Source organism: Vipera berus (genome assembly GCF_964194415.1).
Source record: "Vipera berus genome assembly, chromosome: 1".
Taxonomy (NCBI): domain Eukaryota; kingdom Metazoa; phylum Chordata; class Lepidosauria; order Squamata; family Viperidae; genus Vipera; species Vipera berus.
The window spans coordinates 258,456,037-258,477,317 of NC_138202.1; the positions used below are offsets into that span (position 1 = coordinate 258,456,037).

Here is a 21,281-nt window from a genome sequence, read left to right on the forward strand (position 1 = left end):
TGCACAATGGGTTGAATAGTGCACTAATAATATCCTTAACTATCCCAGTAGCAGATGCAAACACTCAGAATTGGCCGATCGTAGGATAGAGCATCAAGGAATCTTATTGGGTTCCTATAGAGGCCAGCCATGCCCCCTCACTATCTTCCAGTTCTAAGCTGATCATAGAATATCCCAGCAGATGGAATTAGGAGAGGTTGACTTCCTGTCCTCTCTCAGACAGGTCTATAATACCTGCCAGATCGATATTTTCAACTAATCAAGAAAGCAAATAGTACCATTTAATCTTTCCCTCACAAACCAATTACTGTCATCTAATTGGCAGAGAATTCAAAGAGGTCTAAAGAGCCATTAACTTATAGAATTTGCTGTCACAACATAGGCAGTGGCAACTTAATAAGAAGTAGTTATAATTCAATGCCTTTACCCCGAGGACTAGTCATATTTGTGGAGTTAAAATTAGAATTTTTTTAGTAATTATGGCTAGGATTATGTACTCTCTGAGTTTGACTTGGAATCGCTGGAGTTTTGGCATAGTTGGGCTCTGCTTTAATGGTGTGATTTCTGGGGCAAACAGTCACAACAAAGACAAAGATAAAGACTGTCTCTGGTTGTTGTTTTTACTCCTTTTTTCTCACCATAATGGAATGGAAGGAGGGTAGTGCTAGAGCAGGGGTCTTCAACTTGGCCCTTTTATGACTTGTGGACTTCAACTCCCAGAATTCCTCAGCCAGGTGTGCCTGGCTGAGGAATTCTGGGAGTTGAAGTCCACAAGTCATGAAAGGGCCAAATTTGAAGACCCCTGTGCTACAGCATACATCTAAAAACAAAGATTACCTTTCTTTACTTTCCTTGGAATCCGTCATATGAATCCTTATCATTTTTCTTTTCTCTCCATTGAACTATTTCTTCTGCACCTGTATCATGTTCTTTCTCCTTCAGCCATTTCTGATTGGATGAAATCTCCCAGTTGTTCTTTCAAATAGCCCACCTTTTGGGGATTCCTGATTTCCCATCAGATAAGGCCAGTCAAATTAGCAACAGGCTGCACCCATCCAGAAGACGCATCCTTGCCACTTGGGACGGGAAGGCTATGAGCTCAATGGGGAGAAAAAGATTCTGAAAGCATGTGCAATTCTGAAGATCCCAAAGGATGCAACAAGGGTAATCATGAAGTTTTTTTTTCGTTCCCCTAATTCTCAGAATATTTTAACAAGTGCATCCAATAGCACCATCAACCCTCAAAGTTAGATATGAGAGGTTGGCCAGCTCATGGGGAGAAAATTAATTAATTGTATCAGTTTATTGGAATAAATTCCATTAATTAATAAAGTAAACCTTCCATTTACATCCTCCAGAGAGGCAGAATTTGGGTGCTAAGCCAGAGCTTTTTTCTATACCTGCCTGTATCCTATTCCACTGCAACTAGTGAAAAAATGATGGGGGTTGAGCTTTAATATACTTTGAATGGCTTGGGGCTGTCTATTCAAAAGGCAACAACACTGGGATCTTTGTGTACATGTATAAAGTACCAAAAGGCAACTTTCCATTGATTCTAAATGCCAGTGGAGATGTACCTGTTACATTCTTGTAGAAAGACATTGTCTATCAATCTGAGTAATGAGTTTTTATAGTATGGAGTACGTTATGAAGTGGTACAGACATGAGTGAAAACATTACTTGAAATAAATCAGTGCTTTCTGCATTGAAGTGAAGATAATAATCCTGGTTGTGAAGAGGTATGGTAGACCAAAAATGATATGGTCTAAGATAAGATTATAAAATATGGCCATTTCTTCCCATTCCCCCCACTGCAAATGGACATTGGGCTGGCAGCCAGTCAGAAAATGCCAGTCTGAGGTATAAGACTGTTCCAAAAATCTCTTCCATGTGACCTAGGTCAAAGATGCTTCAGCAAACGCAGCTAGAAGAAATGGCTGGATGATGTCACATTCAACCTACTCGACCAGTCAAGAGGACAGCCTGAACAGTTTTTCCTGCTGCAGCTGTAAAGTGGGATTTTCCAGCTTTTTTCCATCTGGTCCAAATGGAAACATATCCTAATAAGGATAGGAGTGGGGCCAGCAAAGCGAGGATGTGCAGCCTCCTGAGCTCCGGCTGGTTTACCTGAATGCCAGGTCCGTGGTTAACAAGGCTCCCCTTGTGCTGGATTTGGTGGAGGGTGAGCATGCGGACCTGGCTTGTATCACCGAAACCTGGTTGGGCCCAGAGGGTGGGGTCCCTTTGGTTGATCTTTGCCCACCAGGTTTCCAAGCGTTACACCGGCCTCGGGCTCAGGGTAGGGGCGGGAGAGTGGCGGTTGTTATGAGGGAGACCTTGTGTCCGCGGGAGACCACCGTCCCTCAGATAGTCGGGTGTGAGTCTCTCTTTTTGAGGTTTGGTTCGGGGGCGCGGTTGGGCTTGCTGCTGGTGTACGTTTCGCCTAGTCACACAGCGGCGGCCCTGCCTGAGCTACTCGATGTCCTCTCCAGTTTGGTGATTGAGTTCCCCAAACTTTTAGTTTTGGGTGACTTCAATCTACCATCCCTGGGAGGGTCATCTGAGTTAGCTCGGGAGTTCATGGCTTCCATGGCGGCCATGGACCTGATGCAGGTAATTTCTGAACCAACTCATGAGGGAGGCCACACCCTGGACCTAGTTTTTTTATCTGGACGATGGTTGGATGATCTTGGTGGGGGCCCTCCATTTATTATGCCCCTGTCATGGACCGATCATCACCTCCTGCGGCTGGTCTTCCGTTTTACCACCCCCCGCCGTGGGGATGTGGAACCAATTAGATGGTACCGCCCCAGGCGCTTAATGGACCCTGACGGGTTCCAGGCAGCGCTGGGATCCCCACCTGCCTCCGTCGCTCACAACTCGGCGGATGCCTTAGTGGAAGCCTGGGAAAGGGCAGCCACTGAGGCACTGGACCGAGTTGTACCCTTGCGGCCCCTTATCCGGTGCAGATCCCAACGAGCTCCATGGTTTTCCGCGGAGCTCCGGGAGATGAAGCGTCGGAAACGGGGCCTAGAGAGCTGCTGGAGGTCCAGCCGATCCGAATCCGACCGGTTGCGGTTAAGAACCTATATTAGGTCTTATCTCGCAGCGATGAGGGCGGCGAGGTGTAATTACTTCTCCGCCCTCATCGCGTCCGCAGATAATCGCCCGGCCGCCCTGTTTAGGGTGACTCGCTCACTTCTTAATCAGGAGGTGAGGGGGGATCCCTTGCAGGGTCGTGCCGAGGAGTTTGGTCAGCATCTGTCGGATAAAATCGCTCGGATTCGGACCGGTCTGGACTCCAGCTGGGCAGAGTCTAACGATCAGGACACGGGCGGTCTTGTCAATGTTATCTGGGAGGAGTTTGATTCTGTGACCCCTGATGAAGTGGACAGGATTATGGGGAGGCTGAGCTCCGCCACATGTTTATTGGACCCGTGCCCTTCCTGGCTGGTTTATGCAGCTAGGGAGAGGACACGAGGCTGGTTCCAGGCGGTGATATCTGCTTCTTTGAGTGAGGGTAATTTCCCCACCGTCTTGAAGGAGGCGGTGGTGAGACCCCTCCTCAAGAAGCCAGCCTTGGACCCAGCTGTGTTGAACAACTTTTGTCCAGTCTCCAACCTTCGCTTTCTTGCGAAGGTTGTTGAGAGTGTGGTGGCGCATCAGCTCCCTCTGGTCCTGGATGAAGCGGATTATCTGGATCCGTACCAATCGGGTTTCAGGCCCGGGTACAGCACGGAGACGGCATTGGTCGCTCTGGTGAATGATCTCTGGAGGGCTCGGGATAGGGGATGTTCCTCTGTCCTAGTCCTATTAGACCTCTCAGCGGCTTTCGATACCATCGACCATGGTATCCTGCTGCGGCGTCTCAGGGGATTGGGAGTGGGAGGCACGGTTCTTTGGTGGTTCTCCTCCTATCTCCTGGGACGTTCGCAGTCGGTGTTGGCAGGGGGGCAGAGATCGGCCCCTAGGTCTCTCGTTTGTGGAGTTCCTCAGGGGTCGGTTCTCTCGCCTCTCCTGTTCAACATCTACATGAAACCGCTGGGTGAGATCATTCGTGGTTTTGGAGTTGGGTATCATCAATATGCTGATGATACCCAACTTTTTATTTCGACCCCAAACCACCCCAGTGATGCCCTCGCTGTGATGTCCCGTTGCCTGGAGGCGGTTCGGGTCTGGATGGGGAGGAACAGACTTCAACTCAACCCTGACAAGACTGAGTGGCTGTACATTCCGGCATCCCGGGACATTCAAAATGTTCCATCTCTTTTTATGGGGGGTGAGTCTTTACCCCCCGTGGATAGGGCGCGCAACTTGGGAGTCCTCCTAGATTCGCGGCTTACCTTAGAAGATCATATAGTAGCCGTGACTAGGGGGGCTTTCGCTCAGGTTCGCCTGGTGCGTCAGTTGCGGCCCTATCTAGACCGGGAGGCCTTGTGTACGGTCACTCATGCGCTCGTGACCTCTCGTCTTGACTACTGCAATGCTCTCTACATGGGGCTTCCCTTGAAGACCACTCGGAGGCTCCAACTGGTACAGAATGCGGCCGCGAGAGTTGTCTTGGGAGTTTCCCGGTACTCCCATGTTACACCTTTGCTCCGCGAGCTGCATTGGTTACCAGTTGTCTTCCGGGTGAGGTTCAAGGTCTTAGTGATGGTTTTTAAGTCCTTACATGGCATGGGTCCGGAATACCTCGGGGACCACCTGCTGCCGGCGTCAACTCCCCTCCGCCCTGTGCGTTCCCACAGAGAGGGCCTCCTCAGGGTGCCTCCGGTCAGAGAATGCCGGCTGGTGGCCCCCAGGGGGAGGGCCTTCTCTGTGGGCGCCCCGGCTCTGTGGAATCAACTGCCGGTTGAGCTCCGGATGGCACCGGATCTCCGCTCCTTCCGGCGCGGGTTAAAGACCCACTTATTCGAACAAGCTGGCCTGGCCTGATGGGGAGTTAATTTAGGGTTTTAAATATTTGTATATTTTATTGTTTTATTTTGGGCATTAATTTAATTCTATTTTAACTTTTGTATTTTTGTATTTTTATTATATGCCCTGTTCACCGCCCTGAGTCCTTCGGGAGAAGGGCGGTATAAAAATTTAATAAAACTAAACTAAACTAAACTAAACTATGGACCCCCTGGAGCTGGTGTGGGTACCCACTCCCTGTTTGCTGGCCCCTCACTGCAGGGACCCCTTCCTTTCACCAGTAGGAGGGTGAGGGCTTCCCACTGTGCCAGAAAAGAAGCCATTTCTCTCCCTTCACTTCTCAATCCATGGGTTAGAAGGAAAAGCAGGAAGAGATGGAGGGAAAGTAGCCTTTTGGGTGCCAGCTGTCCTAAAGAGGCACATTTGTCCTATCGCTGTGGTAGCCGAAGCCCTGCTTTCTCCACTTCCCTTCTCACGGGGCCGCTGTGCTAGTCAAGATGTGCCTCCCTCCCCCACCCCATACATCATCTCTCGTGTGGTTTTGGCATTGCAGCATCTAAGCTGGGTAAGGTGTTCTCTACACGTATCTGGTGGTCTTGCTCGTGAAGGGAACTTTTTAGGTTGCCTCTCCTCAGGAAATGAATAAGATCCTCTTCCCTTCCTCTCCTTTGCCCCAAGGCAAGAGCACAAGCGGAGAGGAGGGTTCCCCCTGATGCCAGTTCCCTGGAAAGTCAGCAGAAAACCCGCTTCCCTTCCTTCTGAGCCCCCCTCCCTTTGTCTGCCATCCAAGACACTCCTACTCCTGCCGTGGGCGGCAAGCAGCATGGAAAGAAGTGGGAACTGGGCACAAGCAGCAAAAAAATGGTCCCTTTGGTGTCTGTTTTCCCAACCCAAGGAGTGATCGATCATTCTCTGGGATCAGAGACCTGACAGCCAGTGACCCGAAGATCTATTGCTGCCAGTTACGGCACCAAAAGGGGGGGTCCTTCCTCTCCTCCCTTCTTGTATGAACCTTTATTGTCAAAGTACAACCATGTATACACTGAGATTAGCTGAGCCTTGTGTGCACAGCGGTAGCAGATTGGGGTTGAAAGCACGTTGGACACTTGTTTTAAGCCCACCGCATACTGTTCTTCCCTCTCTGGCCGTTGACCGACACCACTTCAACACAGCGGCGCAAAAGAAGCCGCCCTTTAGCTTGAAATCCATCCACCCCACATTCGCCAGGAAACTCCTTGCGGCCCCCTGCAGCGCGCCGAGACTTTGCACTTGTTCAGAAGAAGTTTTGTCACGGTTTCCCTTGCCTTCCTCCGGTCTTCTTCTAGGGTTCCGGTTCCAGTGCCAAGGGGGGGGGGGGACTGAAAGGAGAAGACCACCAGAAAGCGCCACACACGAATACAGAGGGGGGAATTGGGGTGGGAGTTTACTCTAGCAAACTTGAGGCGGGGCAGTCCCAGCTGAGCTCTTGACAATCGGTGGGCAGGGCTTGTTGCTGTGCCCGGCCCGGCTGGGGCTTCTGGCGCAGTGATCTCGGCCCGCGGTCGACTCTAGCCGCCACCACCACCGTCCTCCTCCTCCTCCTCCTCCTCCTCCTCCTCTTCCTCCTCCTCCTCCTCCTCCTCGTCAAGGACTCGAGCCCGAGCGCGTTTTAAAAGCCGCCCGTCTCCGTCCGTCGAGCCAACTCCAGCCCGGCCTCGCCTCAGTCACCTGTCCGTCCATCATCGCGCATCTTTGCCCCGGACCGTTCCCTGCGCTTCCCTCTGTTTGACTTCCCAGCGATCCTCCCCGTCCCCCGATCCCAACTCTTCTGCACCCCCCCGCCCCCTCCCTTCCCCGACGCTCAATGGGCAGGGAAAGCTCCGAGTCCTGAAAAGGCGATGGCCAAGTACCCGGCCAGGGTCGACGGCGCCTTTGCGCACAGCCAACCCTTGGAGGACTCTTATGGCGAGCTGGTCTCCAGAGGTTTGCTTCAGGTTTCGCCCTCCGGAGAACCGCTGTCCGAGGTCGATTCGCTGCGCGGCAGACTGCAACGCCCCGACGGGGAGCTGGGGTTCCGCGCGGGGATCAAGGCAGGTGAGGGCGACTTTCGAACAGGTTCGGAGCTGGGCGGAGAAGCAACTGGGCGCCTGGTTGCCTTCAAACGGTTAATGTCTGTGCTGCCTTCGGTCTGAAGGGAACCTGCTTCACCTGTGTTCAGCCTGTGTCTCCTGATGGAGGGTTGGGATGTACTTCCGCCTGGCCATTTTCCCTCTTTTCCTTCCTTGATTCCTGTAAATAGGATAGGAAAGCACCCTGCTGGCCCTGGGGAATTTCCATTTACTCTGGGCCTTTCCCGCCCCCCCCCCAATCAACTTGCTCTTCACCCATCTTCGTGGGGTCAGAAAATCCTATGATGTGACTGCAGTCTTGCTTCCAAAATATTGAGGGACAACATTTTTATCCACCAGGATGCTGCTGCCTTTGGACAGTATAGGAATAAAAGGTGACACTTGTACAATTGAAGTGATTTAAGCCTGCCTCACTCATTGGCTGGGAAGGAGAGGAACATCATAGGGACAAAGTGGGGGAAAATATTTCCATGGCATGTTTCTGCTATGGGCAGAGACAAAATGGGAAAGGCTTGTTATGGATTCTCAGTCAAATCTTGAGGGAGGAAACTGATGCCAGGTTGAACCCTGGACAGGGGGGGAGGGGGGGCTCCAGCATAAACACATTGTTGGCTTCCCCTGTCACTTATTTATTGGAAAGGTCACCTGGAAACAATTTCAGCCCAAAGAGATACAAGGGGACCTATATGGCCTTAGTGAAAACATGCATCTGCACTGTGTCAGTCTTTTAGATGAAGAGGGATTGGATAAAGATCCTCAAACAAAATGTCTGTTTGAGGACAACAGATTCCAAGATGGTATTGTCATTATTCTGTACCCGGTAAATATATGTTTTCAATGAATGTTTGAAGCAAAAGTATGGTGGCCTTCTGTTATTCAGAATTCTTGAAGTAGTTATATCACTTTGCCTCTCCTACTCTGATCCTAAGAAATAGGGATTATTTCCACCTCTATCTATCTGTCTGTTTCTCTCTCTCTCTCTCTCTCTCTCTCTCTCTCTCCTTATCCATCCATCCATCTATCCAGGATCTCCAGGGATATATACTCCAAGTGTGGAAATATTCCAAGTCTCTTTGATTTTGCAGAGGCCTATTGTATTTATCTACCTATTGCTTTACTTACCTGCAGAGATATGATGCAATGTTTTCTGATGCTGGAGTTTGTAATTTTCCAAGTGACACAGAATTCTTCATTCATCTAAATATCTAAAGACTCAAAGCCAACAGGCAACAAATTGTAGCATGGAATTCTGTTGATTAGGCAGCAGCATAACATTTTACTTTGGGTTCATATAGTCAAAATGTTAGTGTTTCTTGAAGGAACTTCCACTGCTTGTACACCTCTCTCTCTCTTTTTACTTTCCTTCACAATCTGCCTATCTCCTACACTATATTGGCAAAAGAGTCCTGTACTGAATCAGATATGCTCAGTAAAATATTTTTATTAATGTAATATAAATACCATTTTCATGATTTTTAAGTTTGGATGAGAAAAACAGAGTTAAAAATACCACCAAATCATCAGATATATGGAGTCTGCAAATTATAAGATTATCATTGTTGTTGTTGTTAGCTGCGAAGTCGTGTCCGACTCATCGCGACCCTATGGACAACATTCCTCCAGGCCTTCCTGTCTTCTACCATCTTCTGGAGTCCATTTAAGCTCACGCCTACTGCTTCAGTGACTCCATCCAGCCACCTCATTCTCTGTCGTCCCCTTCTTCTATTGCCCTCGATCTTTCCCAGCATTAGGCTCTTCTCCAGTGAGTCCTTCCTTCTCATTAGGTGGCCAAAGTATTTGAGTTTTAGCTTCAGGATCTGGCCTTCTAAAGAGCAGTCAGGATTGATCTCCTCTAGGACTGACTGGTTTGATCGCCTTGCAGTCCAAGGGACTCGCAGGAGTCTTCTCCAGCACCATAGTTCAAAGGCCTCAATTCTTTGGCGCTCAGCCTTTCTTATGGTCCAACTTTCACTGCCATACATTGCAACTGGGAAGACCATAGCCTTGACTATACGCACTTTTGTTGACAGGGTGATGTCTCTGCTTTTTAGTGTGCTGTCTAGATTTGCCATGGCTTTCCTTCCCAGGAGCAAGCGTCTTTTAATTTCTTGGCTACAGTCCCCATCTGCAGTGATCTTGGAGCCCAGGAAAACAAAATCTGTCACTACCTCCATTTCTTCCCCATCTATTTGCCAGGAATTGAGAGGGCCAGATGCCATGATCTTGGTTTTCTTAATGTTAAGTTTCAACCCAAGTTTTGCACTCTCCTTCTTCACCCGCAACAAGAGGCTCTTTAGTTCTTCTTCACTTTCTGCCATTAGAGTGGTATCATCTGCGTATCTTAGGTTGTTGATATTTCTTCCGGCAATCTTAATTCCAACTTTTGATTCATCTAGCCCTGCCTTTCTCATGATGTGCTCTGCATATAAGTTAAATAGGCAGGGCGACAGTATACAGCCTTGCCGGACTCCTTTCCCAATTTTGAACCAATCAGTGGTTCCGTGTCCAGTTCTCACTGTTGCTTCTTGACCCGCATATAGGTTTCTCAAGAGACAAATAAGATGGTCTGGTACTCCCATCTCTTTAAGAACTTGCCAGAGTTTGTTATGATCCACACAATCAAAGGCTTTAGCATAGTCAATGAAGCATAAGTAGATGTTTTTCTGGAACTCTCTAGCTTTCTCCATGATCCAGCGTATGTTGGCAATTTGATCTCTAGTTCCTCTGCCTCTTCGAAATCCTGCCTGTACTTCTGGTAGTTCTCGATCCACATACTGCTGAAGTCTAGCTTGTAGGATTTTAAGCATAACTTTACTAGCATGAGAAATGAGTGCAATGGTGCGATAGTTTGAACATTCTTTGGCACTGCCTTTCTTTGGAATTGGAATGTAAACTGATCTTTTCCAATCCTGTGGCCACTGTTGAGTTTTCCAAATTTGCTGGCAAATTGAGTGTAGCACTTTTACTGCACTGTCTTTTAAGATTTTGAATAGCTCAGCTGGAATACTGTCACCTCCACTAGCTTTGTTGTTGCTCAGCTTTTCTAAGGCCCACTTCACATTCTAGAATGTCTGGCTCGAGGTCAGTGACCACCTCATTGTGATTATCTGGGACGTTAAGCTCATTCTTGTATAGTTCTTCTGTGTAATTTTGCCACCTCTTCTTAATCTCTTCTGCCTCTGTTAGGTCCCTGCCATTTTGGTCCTTTATCATGCCCATTTTTGCATTAAACGTTCTCTTCATCTCTCCAATTTTCTTGAAAAGATCTCTGGTCCTCCCTATTCTATTGTTTTCTTCTATTTCTTTGCACTGTTCATTTAAGAAGGCATTCTTATCTCTTCTAGCTATTCTCTGGAATTCTGCATTCAATTGGGCATATCTATGTTTTTCTCCCTTGCCTTTCGCTTCCCTCCTTTCCTCAGCTATTTGCAAAGCTTCCTCGGACAGCCATTTTGCTTTCTTGCATTTCTTTTTCTTTGGGATGGTTTTGGTTGCTACCTGTTGTACAATGTCGCGAACCTCTGTCCATAGTTCTTCAGGCACTCTGTCTATCAGATCCAATTCCTTAAATCTATTTGTCACCTCTACTGTATATTCAACAGGGATATGATTTAATTCATACCTGAGTGGCCTAGTGCTTTTGCCTACTTTCTTCAGTTTAAGCCTAAACTTTGCAAGGAGAAGCTCATGGTCTGAGCCACAGTCAGCTCCTGGTCTTGTTTTTACCGACTGTATAGAGCTTCTCCATCTTTGGCTGCAGAGCATATAGTCAATCTGATTTCTGTGTTGACCGTCTGGTGATGTCCATGTGTAGAGCCGTCTCTTGGGTTGTTGGAAAAGAGTGTTTGCTATGACCATCGTATTCTCTTGACAAAATTCTATCAGCCTGTGCCCTGCTTCATTTTGTACTCCAAGGCCAAACTTGCCTGTTATTCCAGTTATCTTTTGGCTTCCTACTTTAGCATTCCAATCCCCCATGATGATAAGGACATCATTTTTTGGTGTTACTTCTATAAGGTGCTGTAGGGCTTCATAGAACTGGTCAATTTCATCCTCCTCAGCACTGGTGGTTGGGCCATAGACTTGGACTACTGTGATATTGAATGGTTTCCCTTGGATTCGAACTGAGATCATTCTGTCATTTTGAGGATTGTATCCCAGTATTGATTTTCCTACTCTTTTATTGACTATGAAGGCTACTCCATTTCTTCTGAGGGATTCTTGCCCGCAGTAGTATACCTGATGGTCATCTGAATTAAATTCACCCATTCCTGTCCATTTTAGTTCGCTGATACCTAAGATGTCGATGTTCAGTCTTGTCATCTCTTGTTTGACCATGTCCAGCTTTCCTTGATTCATGGATCTTACATTCCAGGTTCCTATGGAGAAAAAATCTTTACAGCATCGGACTTTCCTTTCACCACCAGACACATCCACAGCTGAGCGTCCTTTCGGCTTTGGCCCAGTCGCTTCATTCTTTCTGGCACTACTAGTACTAGCCCTCTGCTCTTCCCCAGTAGCATATTGGACGCCTTCCGACCTGAGGGGCTCATCTTGCAGCGTCATATCGTATTGCCTTTTGGTACTGTCCATAGGGTTTTCATGGCAAAGATACTGGAGTGGGTTGCCATTTCCTTCTCCAGTGGATCACGTTTTGTCAGAACTCTCAGCTATGACCTGTCCGTCTTGGGTGGCCCTGCACGGCATAGCTCATAGCTTCATTGAATTACGCAAGCCCCTTCGCCACGACAAGGCAGTAATCCATGAAGGGGATTATCATTGTACAGTAGGCAAATGGACCAAAAAGTACTTTTCCTACTTATTCATTTCCATTTGCATCCTCAGAGAAATTTTCAAATAAATTAAACGTTTTTAGTGTTGTCCCAAATCTATCACCCAATACTCAGCAATTCATTTGAATATATGTAATTGTATTTACATAGAATTATTTAATCTAATCTGCAAGATAGAGAGGTAGATTAATAAGTACATTCTCTTTTTAAATGTTTTGGCACTCAGAAATTCATTTCAGAAGTGAACCTATTGCTTCAGAAGATGAGGATGGAGACACTCAAGAAAACAAGATAAAATCACTGAGCAAATATTTGCCTCCAAAGAAAACAATCACTCAGATTATGAAGGACAAAAAGAAGCAGACACAACTCACTTTGCAATGGTAGGCTTAACAACCAACGAAGCTTTAATGTATGGGGAATTATTTTCTACTATACAATGTATGCTAGTTAGCTTTTTCTATATTGTCATGAGAAGAAGTGAATCTTGGCATCTGGTAGAAGTTACAATGATCTTAAAATGAGTTGCATGCAAATGTCATGCAATTTCATTTGCCCCCATCCCCTGTGGGTAGTCAAAAGTCCACTGCCAATAATTCTAGACAAGTGAAACTATCAATGCATTATTCATAAAAAAATCTAAGAAAATACATTATTAGTATTGTAATTCAGCCATCTAATGTAAATACCTGTTTTTGTAAATATTTTGCTACAGTTTTACTTAACTGGATTATGTATTTGATGGAAAGACGTTGTAAATTTATTGATTTACTCAAGCTTCTCTGTCCATCTGTTTGGTTTAAATTTCAGAAACAATATTCCTTTTGGTCCTTTTTGGTCATAAATGGGATAGGATGGGATGGGATGGGATGGGATAGATTAGCTGAAAAGAAAAATTGCAAAATTCTGCAAGAATGGTCCAAGAGGTTATAAGTACTGTTTTGTCTACTATGGCTTATGGCCTTTAATAAAATCCTAGGCAATTTCAGACTACTATATTGTAGTCATCCATTTTAACATTGTACCTTGGCTGAGTTCAAAAAAAGCTAAACAGAATCAGGTTTAGCTGGTTGGCATTTGGATGGAAGGCTGCCACAAAGCCCTGGGGCTGAAGAGTTGATTGGGAAGTGGGAAAAATATTACCTGGTGGTGGCCATTGAGTCATCAGGATTGCGTGTTTCTTTTTTTCTGCCAGTGAACACTTGTGACTAAAGTACAGTGTAAGATTGGAATAGAAGAGATCCAGGTTAAAATTATCACTTAATCCTGTAGATCACTTGGTGATCCCAGGTCTGCCCTATCACTATTGTCATGATGGGAAGGGACCTCCCAGTTTACTGTGGCTTGGACTTACAGAAGAAAGGCAGGATATAAATGTAACACAATAACAATAGTAATGAAGTATTTAACTAGGGTATATATTTAGGAAAGATGATTCTTACAAAGATTGTGTAAAAGTTGAGCTAATAGTATATATCATAGTAAAACAAGTGTAAGCCAATCTGAGACCAATTTTCATCTTTCTATCTGCCTCTTTCTAATTGCCGACCCTTTGCAGGAATTAGCAGTTAAGATGTTGACTCATACATTCTTAGCACTTATCAAAGCCAATTGGAAAAAACTAATTGCCAGCCATAGCTGAATGTTAATGTGATTGTACTAATGCTAATATATCTACTTAGCTACATGATTGCAGCTTTAATTCATCTGAAGCTCATGTTTATATTTTTAGTAAAGAAACTAATAAAAAAAAATCCTATGCAGAGTAACCACTTTATATTCAACAAAATAATTGCTTTTATAGATGTACTAAAATTCCAGTCTAGTTTTTTTCTCCCAAGATTTAACTCTGAATCTGATATTCTGCCCAAAACAATATCCTGTGGGTTTATTACATTATTTTCCTATTTGTATGTCTGCCATCCTGGGCACAGCAAATGACAATTTCAAAGAAACATTTTGGTATGTTTGTGTCATATTACCAATCCCAATCAAAGCAAAGGATGAATTTTTTCACTCAACATGATCAAGCAACAAGTTTCCTAATTTCAAGTAATTATAAATATTAGTAAGTCAGAATTACCATTTGCAATGGGACCTACAAAGAATTTCATAGGGCCACATCTTTAGATACTGAAGAATAGTTTTTGTGTTTTTTTATGGTTTTAATTGTGATATTGTTCACTACCCAGTCAATCAGAATGAGATAGGCAGCTATAGAAATTGAATGAATGAATGAATGAATGAATGAATGAATGAATGAATGAATGAATGAAAAAGTGCTGAGGAAAAATTGAAATATTTTATATTTTGAAGGCAAAAAGTTCTTTCAAATATTATAAGCTTGGTAGTAACAGTGAAAAAATATGGCAAATCTACAGGAACCACTTTTAAAATCCTTGGCTTGTTTTTCATTTACAGGCTAGAAGAAAATTACATTGTCTGTGAAGGAGTTTGTTTGCCCCGATGCATCCTTTATACACACTACCTGGACTTCTGCAGAAAGGAGAAACTTGAGCCTGCTTGTGCTGCAACATTTGGGAAGGTAATTAATCCATTTGATCTTCTTGCCTTATTTAATCTTATATTAGAAGAAAAATTCCACTATATCCCCTTCTCTTACATATTCAAAGTCTCTGACAGGGTTGAGAAAACCTGCAAGTGATAAACTTGCAGAATAACTTTAAATCCTGCTGCTGGTGGGATACGTGTGGCTCTTTTTATTTTCTAATATGGAAGCAAGAGGTTTGTAGGTCACCTTAAGGTGGTGTTTCTCAACCTTAGCGACTCGAAGATGTGTTGACTTCAACTCCCAGAATTCCCCGAATACTGGCAGTTGAAGTCCACACACATCTTCAAGTTGCTAAGGTTGAGAAACACTGCTTTAAGGAGTGTAGGATATCGGAAAGAGAATCATTAGCTCGGCAAAGTTAAAAGTAAGGCAACTTTTGTGAGGAAAGAGTACAGACTGTAGATATTTTCTCCCTTCCCCTCCCCCACCCCAACATCCACTCTACTTAAAAGCTGAAATCATTTAATCAACATGAGAGGTGGCCTTCCCAAATTAAATCCAAATTACTAGGAGCTGGTGAAACTAAATACCAAGACAGCTTCAGAGATCAGTCTTTTTAAAACATCCACAATCGCTTCCAATTGCCTTAAAAAACCGAAACACATTAGTTTAATGAAATTTGGGGTTCACATCTCCCTATGATATTAAATGACTCAGAACCAACAGGACACAGTTGACTATAAACATTAAAAAAACACCTCTCTTCTAGCTTTGAAAATAGCAGGATTATCTTTTTTTCTATTAGCTGCCTTTCTCAGTATTTGCTTTAATGTTGATTGCTGGGTTATGATATCTGTTGAGGTAGAGACTATTGTTTCGTCTTCAAATGCTCACTTTGCAAATAAATTTCAAACCCAGGCTTTAGACCATATCAGGTTATAGATACACCAAGGGGCCAAGGTGGGAGGCTTAATCACGATCGCATTTCCATTTAATGTCAGAGGTGGTTCTTTCAATTAGCTATTAAATTGATTTGCCAAATGAACAGTCTCACCCACAGCTTTTGGGAAACACGTACTAATTGAAATGCAGTTGTTTTATAGATGCATACAGGTTATGAATGAATGTATGAAGGACTTGCCTTCAGAAATCATAGGCGGTTCATCACTGGAGACTTTCTAGAAGAGACTGGGCAGCCACTTATCCGGAATGGTACAGGACAGGGGTCTGCAGCCTTGACCACTTTAAGACTTGTGGACTTCATCTCCCAGAATTCCTCAACCCAGCATGGTCAAGGTTGCAGACCACTGGTATAGGATCTCCTGCTTGAGCAATGGGTTGGACTGAAAGAGGTCCAGGGTCTGTTCCAACTCTGTTATTCTAGTTGTTTCATCCATGATGTTAAAAGGGCTACAAGCCTCACTTGTATCATTTCAGCAACCTTATTGGACCCTTGTTCTTGGTGTAATAAAAAAAATGACAGTTTTTAGAACTGAGTGTGGAGATTTTGCATTTGAATGACGTACAGTGAGAATTGCTAGTTCAGGCAAGATATATATATATATTTATATTTATACAATTTACACAAATTTACACAATGAGCTGTCATAAGTTGACTATATCCTGTGGATAAGCCTTGAGTCAGGCCAAAGCAGGAAAGAAAGAGTTAATTAGTAAGGTGCATTCAAAAAGCCTTGACAAATTCTTAACACACACACACACACACACACACACACACACACACACACACTATATATATATATATATATATATATATATATATATATATATATATATATATATATATATACAGTATACACACACACATATATATATATACACACACAGACATACATACCTACTATACCTATACCTACCTACACACACACACACACACACACACACATATATCCTTCACCTCTACAATAGTACTGTAGAATGAAAGAAATATAATTCAAAAAGCTATTTCTGTCTATCCATCTGTCCACCCCCACCCTTTCGTACAATAAGAAGCATATCTACAGGTATATTACTTGAATTCTGACATTACAGAAGTTTCTAAGCACCATTCTATTTTCATTCATTCCATCATTTACCTTTTTTCAAGACCTTAGTCTTCCAATTGTAGTTTATGAGAAGATAATTCAATTGTGAATACTTTTTAATAAAGCCAAATTTCAGTAAAACTGAATTTTAAAATAACTTTGTGGAAAAGAAAAAAATGTCTTAAGAAGAATAATGATGTTTTGAGAAAGGGAATTTCGGAGAAGGATTTCTGTTTAATACGATGTACCTTTGATAAGCTTTGATGGTATCATATCCTATTAATATTATAGAGGAAATGGAATTACATCTCCTTGGAATATATAACAGTGCTTTATATCTTTGAACAGAGTAGAATCATGTTTTGTTGCAATTCCCACTTTGTAAGGTTAATACTCTTTTGCCTGATCACTGGTCATTAAAATGAATTTAACATAATTAATTACTTATAGAGGAGCCTATTAGAACAAAAATAAAATCATTTTGAATTTACCAGTTTCAATTATTTAATATTTGACTTTTTCTTTAGACAATTCGCCAGAAATTTCCTCTCCTCACCACTAGGCGGCTGGGTACAAGAGGCCATTCAAAGTAAGTGCTGTTCTTAGGAGCTACTCTTTTTAAATTCATTCTTATCTAGATAAAGCCATGCATTCTTGATACAGGTAGCTGGAATCCAAATGTGTTATTAGCTGAAAAACACTTTTTTAGAGTAATCAAACTGGTGGTGGTCCGTGTTTTGTTGAATTTCAATTCCCAAAATTCTTCAAGGGGCATAAACACCATGCTATCTATGGTCTGACGATGAGGACATGGGCAGACTTGTTGATATTATCTGGGAGGAGTTCGATCCTGTGACCCTGGACGACGTGGACAGGATCATGGGGAAGCTGAGCTCCACCACGTGTTTATTGGACCCATGCCCCTCCTGGCTGGTTTATGCGGCTCAGGATGGGACACGAGGCTGGCTCCAGGCAGTGATAACTGCTTCTTTGAGGGAGGGTAGTTTTCCCGCCGCCTTGAAGGAGGCGGTGGTGAGACCCCTCCTTAAGTAGCCTGCCTTGGACCCAGCTGTATTAAACAACTTTTGTCCGGTCTCCAACCTTCGCTTTCTTGCGAAGGTTGTTGAGAGCATGGTGGCGCATCAGCTCCCTTTGTTCCTGGAGGAAGCTGATTATCTGGACCCGTACCAATCGGGTTTCAGGCCCGGGCACAGCACGGAGACGGTATTGGTCACTCTGGTGAATGATCTCTGGTGGGCTCGGGACAGGGGTTGTTCCTCTGTCCTAGTCCTATTAGACCTCTCAGCGGCTTTTGATACCATCGACCATGGTATCTTGCTGCGGCGTCTCAGGGGGTTGGGAGTGGGAGGCACTGTTTTGCAGTGGTTCTTCTCCTACCTTCTGGGACGTTCACAGTCGGTGTTGGCAGGGGGGCAGAGGTCGACCTCAAGGCCTCTCGTTTGTGGAGTTCCTCAGGGGTCGGTCCTCTCGCCTCTCCTGTTCAACATCTATATGAAGCCTCTGGGTGAGATCATTCGTGGTTTTGGAGTTGGGTATCATCAGTATGCTGATGATACCCAGCTTTTCATTTCGACCCCAAACCACCCCAGTGATGCCCTCGATGTGATGTCTCGTTGCCTGGAGGCGGTCTGGGTCTGGATGGGGAGGAACAGGCTTCGGCTCAACCCTGACAAGACTGAGTGGCTGTGCGTGCCGGCATCTCGGGAAATTCAGATTATTCCAACTCTTACTATGGGGGGTGAGCTATTACCCCCTGTAGATAGGGCTCGCAACTTGGGTGTCCTCCTAGATTCACAGCTTTCCTTAGAAGATCATATAGGAGCTGTGACTAGGGGGGCCTTCGCCCAGGTTCGCCTAGTGCGCCAGTTGCGGCCCTATCTAGACCGGGATGCCTTGCGTACAGTCACTCATGCACTCGTGACCTCTCGTTTAGACTACTGCAACGCTCGCTACATGGGGCTGCCCTTGAGGACCACTCGGAGGCTTCAGCTGGTGCAGAATGCAGCCGCGCAAGTTGTGTTGGGGGTCTCCCGATACTCCCATGTTACACCTCTGCTCCGTGAGCTGCATTGGCTTCCAGTTGCCCTCCGGGTGAGATTCAAGGTGCTGGTGATGACCTATAAAGCCCTACATGGCATGGGTCCGGATTACCTACGGGAGCACCTGCTGCCGGCGTCAACTTCGCTCCATCCAGTGCGCTCCCACAGAGAGGGCCTCCTCAGGGTGCCACCGGTCAGAGAATGTCGACTGGTGACCCCCAGGGGGAGGGCGTTCTCTGTGGGTGCGCCAGACCTTTGGAACCACTTACCGGTTGAGCTCGGGATGGCTCCCGACCTTCGCTCCTTCCGACGTGATCTAAAAACTTATTTATTTGAACAAGCCGGCCTGGTCTGATGAGTTTGGGGTTTTAACATTGATCTTAACTAATTTATTGCATCGGGCACAATTCTTTAATGTTTTTTTAACTTTTGTATCTTGTATTTTTGATATTTATTGCCCTGTACACCGCCCTGAGTCCTTCGGGAGAAGCGCGGTATAAAAATCAATTAAATAAATAAATAAATAAATAAATAAATAAATAAATAAATAAATAAATAAATAGTAGATTACTGGAGGTGAAGCAGTGGTGGGATTCAAATATATGAACAACCGGTTCTCTGTATGGATGCCACTTCCGGAAGTCTGTTGTGGGCCTGGGCAACAGAAAATTAGCTACCGGTTCTGCCGAACTGATGTGAACAGGCTGAATCTCACCACTGAGTAGAAGGTCTACATATCTGAAAGAAATCCAGCTGTGTGGAAGTCTGCTATAAAGGGTATAGCAAAGTGTAGCAATTCCCACGTTTCTTGTCAAGCTGTATTGACTTCCTTACTGAAAACCACAATTTCCCATTTTCTACATGCTCCAGATCCTTATAATCCCCCAAAACCCTTTATAGAGAGTTGGGATGTATATTTGGATTCCAATGGAAGGAATCATGACTCAGAATGGCACAGCTCTGAGTAGAGAAGCTCTCGTTATATGTTTGTTTGTTTATTGTGCACCTTCAAATCAGTGTTGACTTTAGCAAGCAGCCTGACAAGTCCTTGCAGTTTTCTTGGCAATATTTCAGTAGTGATTTGCCATGGCTTCCTAGGACAGAGAGAAAGAGAGAGAGAGAGAGAGAGAGAGAGAGACTGGCTCAAGGTCACCCAGCTGGCTTTTTTGCTTAAGGTGCAACAAGAACTCAGAGTCTCTCAATTTCAAGCCTAGTGCCTTAACCACTATACCAAACTGGTTGTATATTTTTATTTAAAATATTGCATATGTGGCCTCCCCCATCCCTACCCCCTTTTCTTATGAGAAAAAAAGGGACAAGACTTTTAACATGGTCAAGACTTTTAACATGGTCATCCTGGTCATGAAGTTGTTTGAGTTGAATGGATATGGAAAGAAGTTCAGTTCCCAGCAAATGGGTAGTGAAAAAATGAAGAAGAAAAAAAAAGAGCTTCGGGGATAGAGTCTGAATATTTTTGTGGGGAGGAGGGAACATGTACTTTTCACTCTGGTTCTTACCCCCTTATCATGTTCTAATATGCATCATTTCTTTATTGAATGTTAGTGATTGTGATTGTAATAAGGCAACATTATCATTTAAGAAAATGAGGCCAGCACCTGAGACACTGAGTGAGTGCAAGAATCTCAGTCTCTCACTATCTAGCACAATAGGTTTGGAAAGACAAGTTGGATTAGGCAGAACAGTGTACATACACTTTGGCTGATAGGGACTGGAGTCAAACAATACCTGCAGGAACTGAAGGTGCTCATTTCCTACCCACAGCAGAAACCTTATAATGATAGAGGAATTTATTATATTGGTAGTGTGTTTAATGATTGCTAACTTGGAGGAACTCTCATTTGAGCAGAAGGAAGAAGATGTGAGAGTTGAGTTCAAACAGAATGAATGCCTGGCATTTCCTGTAACTTTGAGAAGACAGGGCACTTCCCACATTTTTTGTTTGTTTGTATTAGCTGGCTACTTTTTCTGCACCAGGGATAGCCATTTTTCCCCCCCAAAAATTATCTTTTTTTCTTCTTCTTCTGTTCAATCGTGTCTGATTCTCAGAGACTGCCCTGCAGTTTTCTGGGCAAGGTTTTTCAGAAGTGGCTTGCCATTGCCTGCTTCCTAGGGCTGAGAGAGGATCGCCCAGTTGACTTTGGGCCTAAGGTGAGGAATTCATGATTTCCCAGTTTTTAGCCTGATGCCCTTAATCACCACACTAAACTGGCTTACATATTTGCTGTTGGGTCAGCTAAAATTTAGCTGCCAATCTCATAGTGCTTTTAACAACTTGTGTTAATTTTATTTACTACATTTCATAACATTAATATTTAAGTAACACGCAACATAATCGCAGCACAGTCTCTTGGTTTCTTGCCTGGTACTTGAACCGCTGTAAGAAACTGGCTCCCATCTAACCTATAATTGTCGCAAATTATTGTCAGGTGTTTTCTGGAATTTCGGAGGAAATTCCTTTGTAGAGATGAGAGTTGGCATTCAGTAGAGCGTGCCACTGCTATTATCAGACCCATTGCCTTTAGTTGCTAGCTCTTACTATCATAGCAGCCCACAAGATATGGTACGAGGAGAAAAACAAGGGACTTGGGCAAGAGAAGAGTGAAGCAGAAGATAAAGAATTCTAAGTGAGTAGAGCAGCAATGCAAAAGCATTATAGATCAGCAGCAGAAGACAGCAAATAATGTTTCATTCAAACGGTACCATTAAAATGGAACAAAAATGAAGGAAATTCATGGAAGAGGAGTCGACAAGGATCATATACAATGATTATGCCAATCCAGTGACAGTTGGAGACCTATAAACGTAATGGGAATTAATGAGAGAAA

The 21,281-nt window shown here is 44.4% G+C and overlaps 1 protein-coding gene across 1 annotated transcript in view; it reads left to right on the top strand.

The window, feature by feature from the left end:
• Positions 1–6,579: 6,579 nt before the first annotated feature.
• Positions 6,580–21,281, top strand: part of RFX6 (regulatory factor X6) — a 46,823-nt gene continuing 32,121 nt past the window's right edge. The window contains exons 1-4 of the mRNA XM_081335352.1: positions 6,580–6,990; positions 12,045–12,201; positions 14,240–14,363; positions 16,903–16,964. Coding sequence (XP_081191478.1) covers positions 6,795–6,990; positions 12,045–12,201; positions 14,240–14,363; positions 16,903–16,964 — 539 coding nt within the window. The 5' untranslated portion in view covers positions 6,580–6,794. The remainder of the gene's footprint in view (positions 6,991–12,044; positions 12,202–14,239; positions 14,364–16,902; positions 16,965–21,281) is intronic.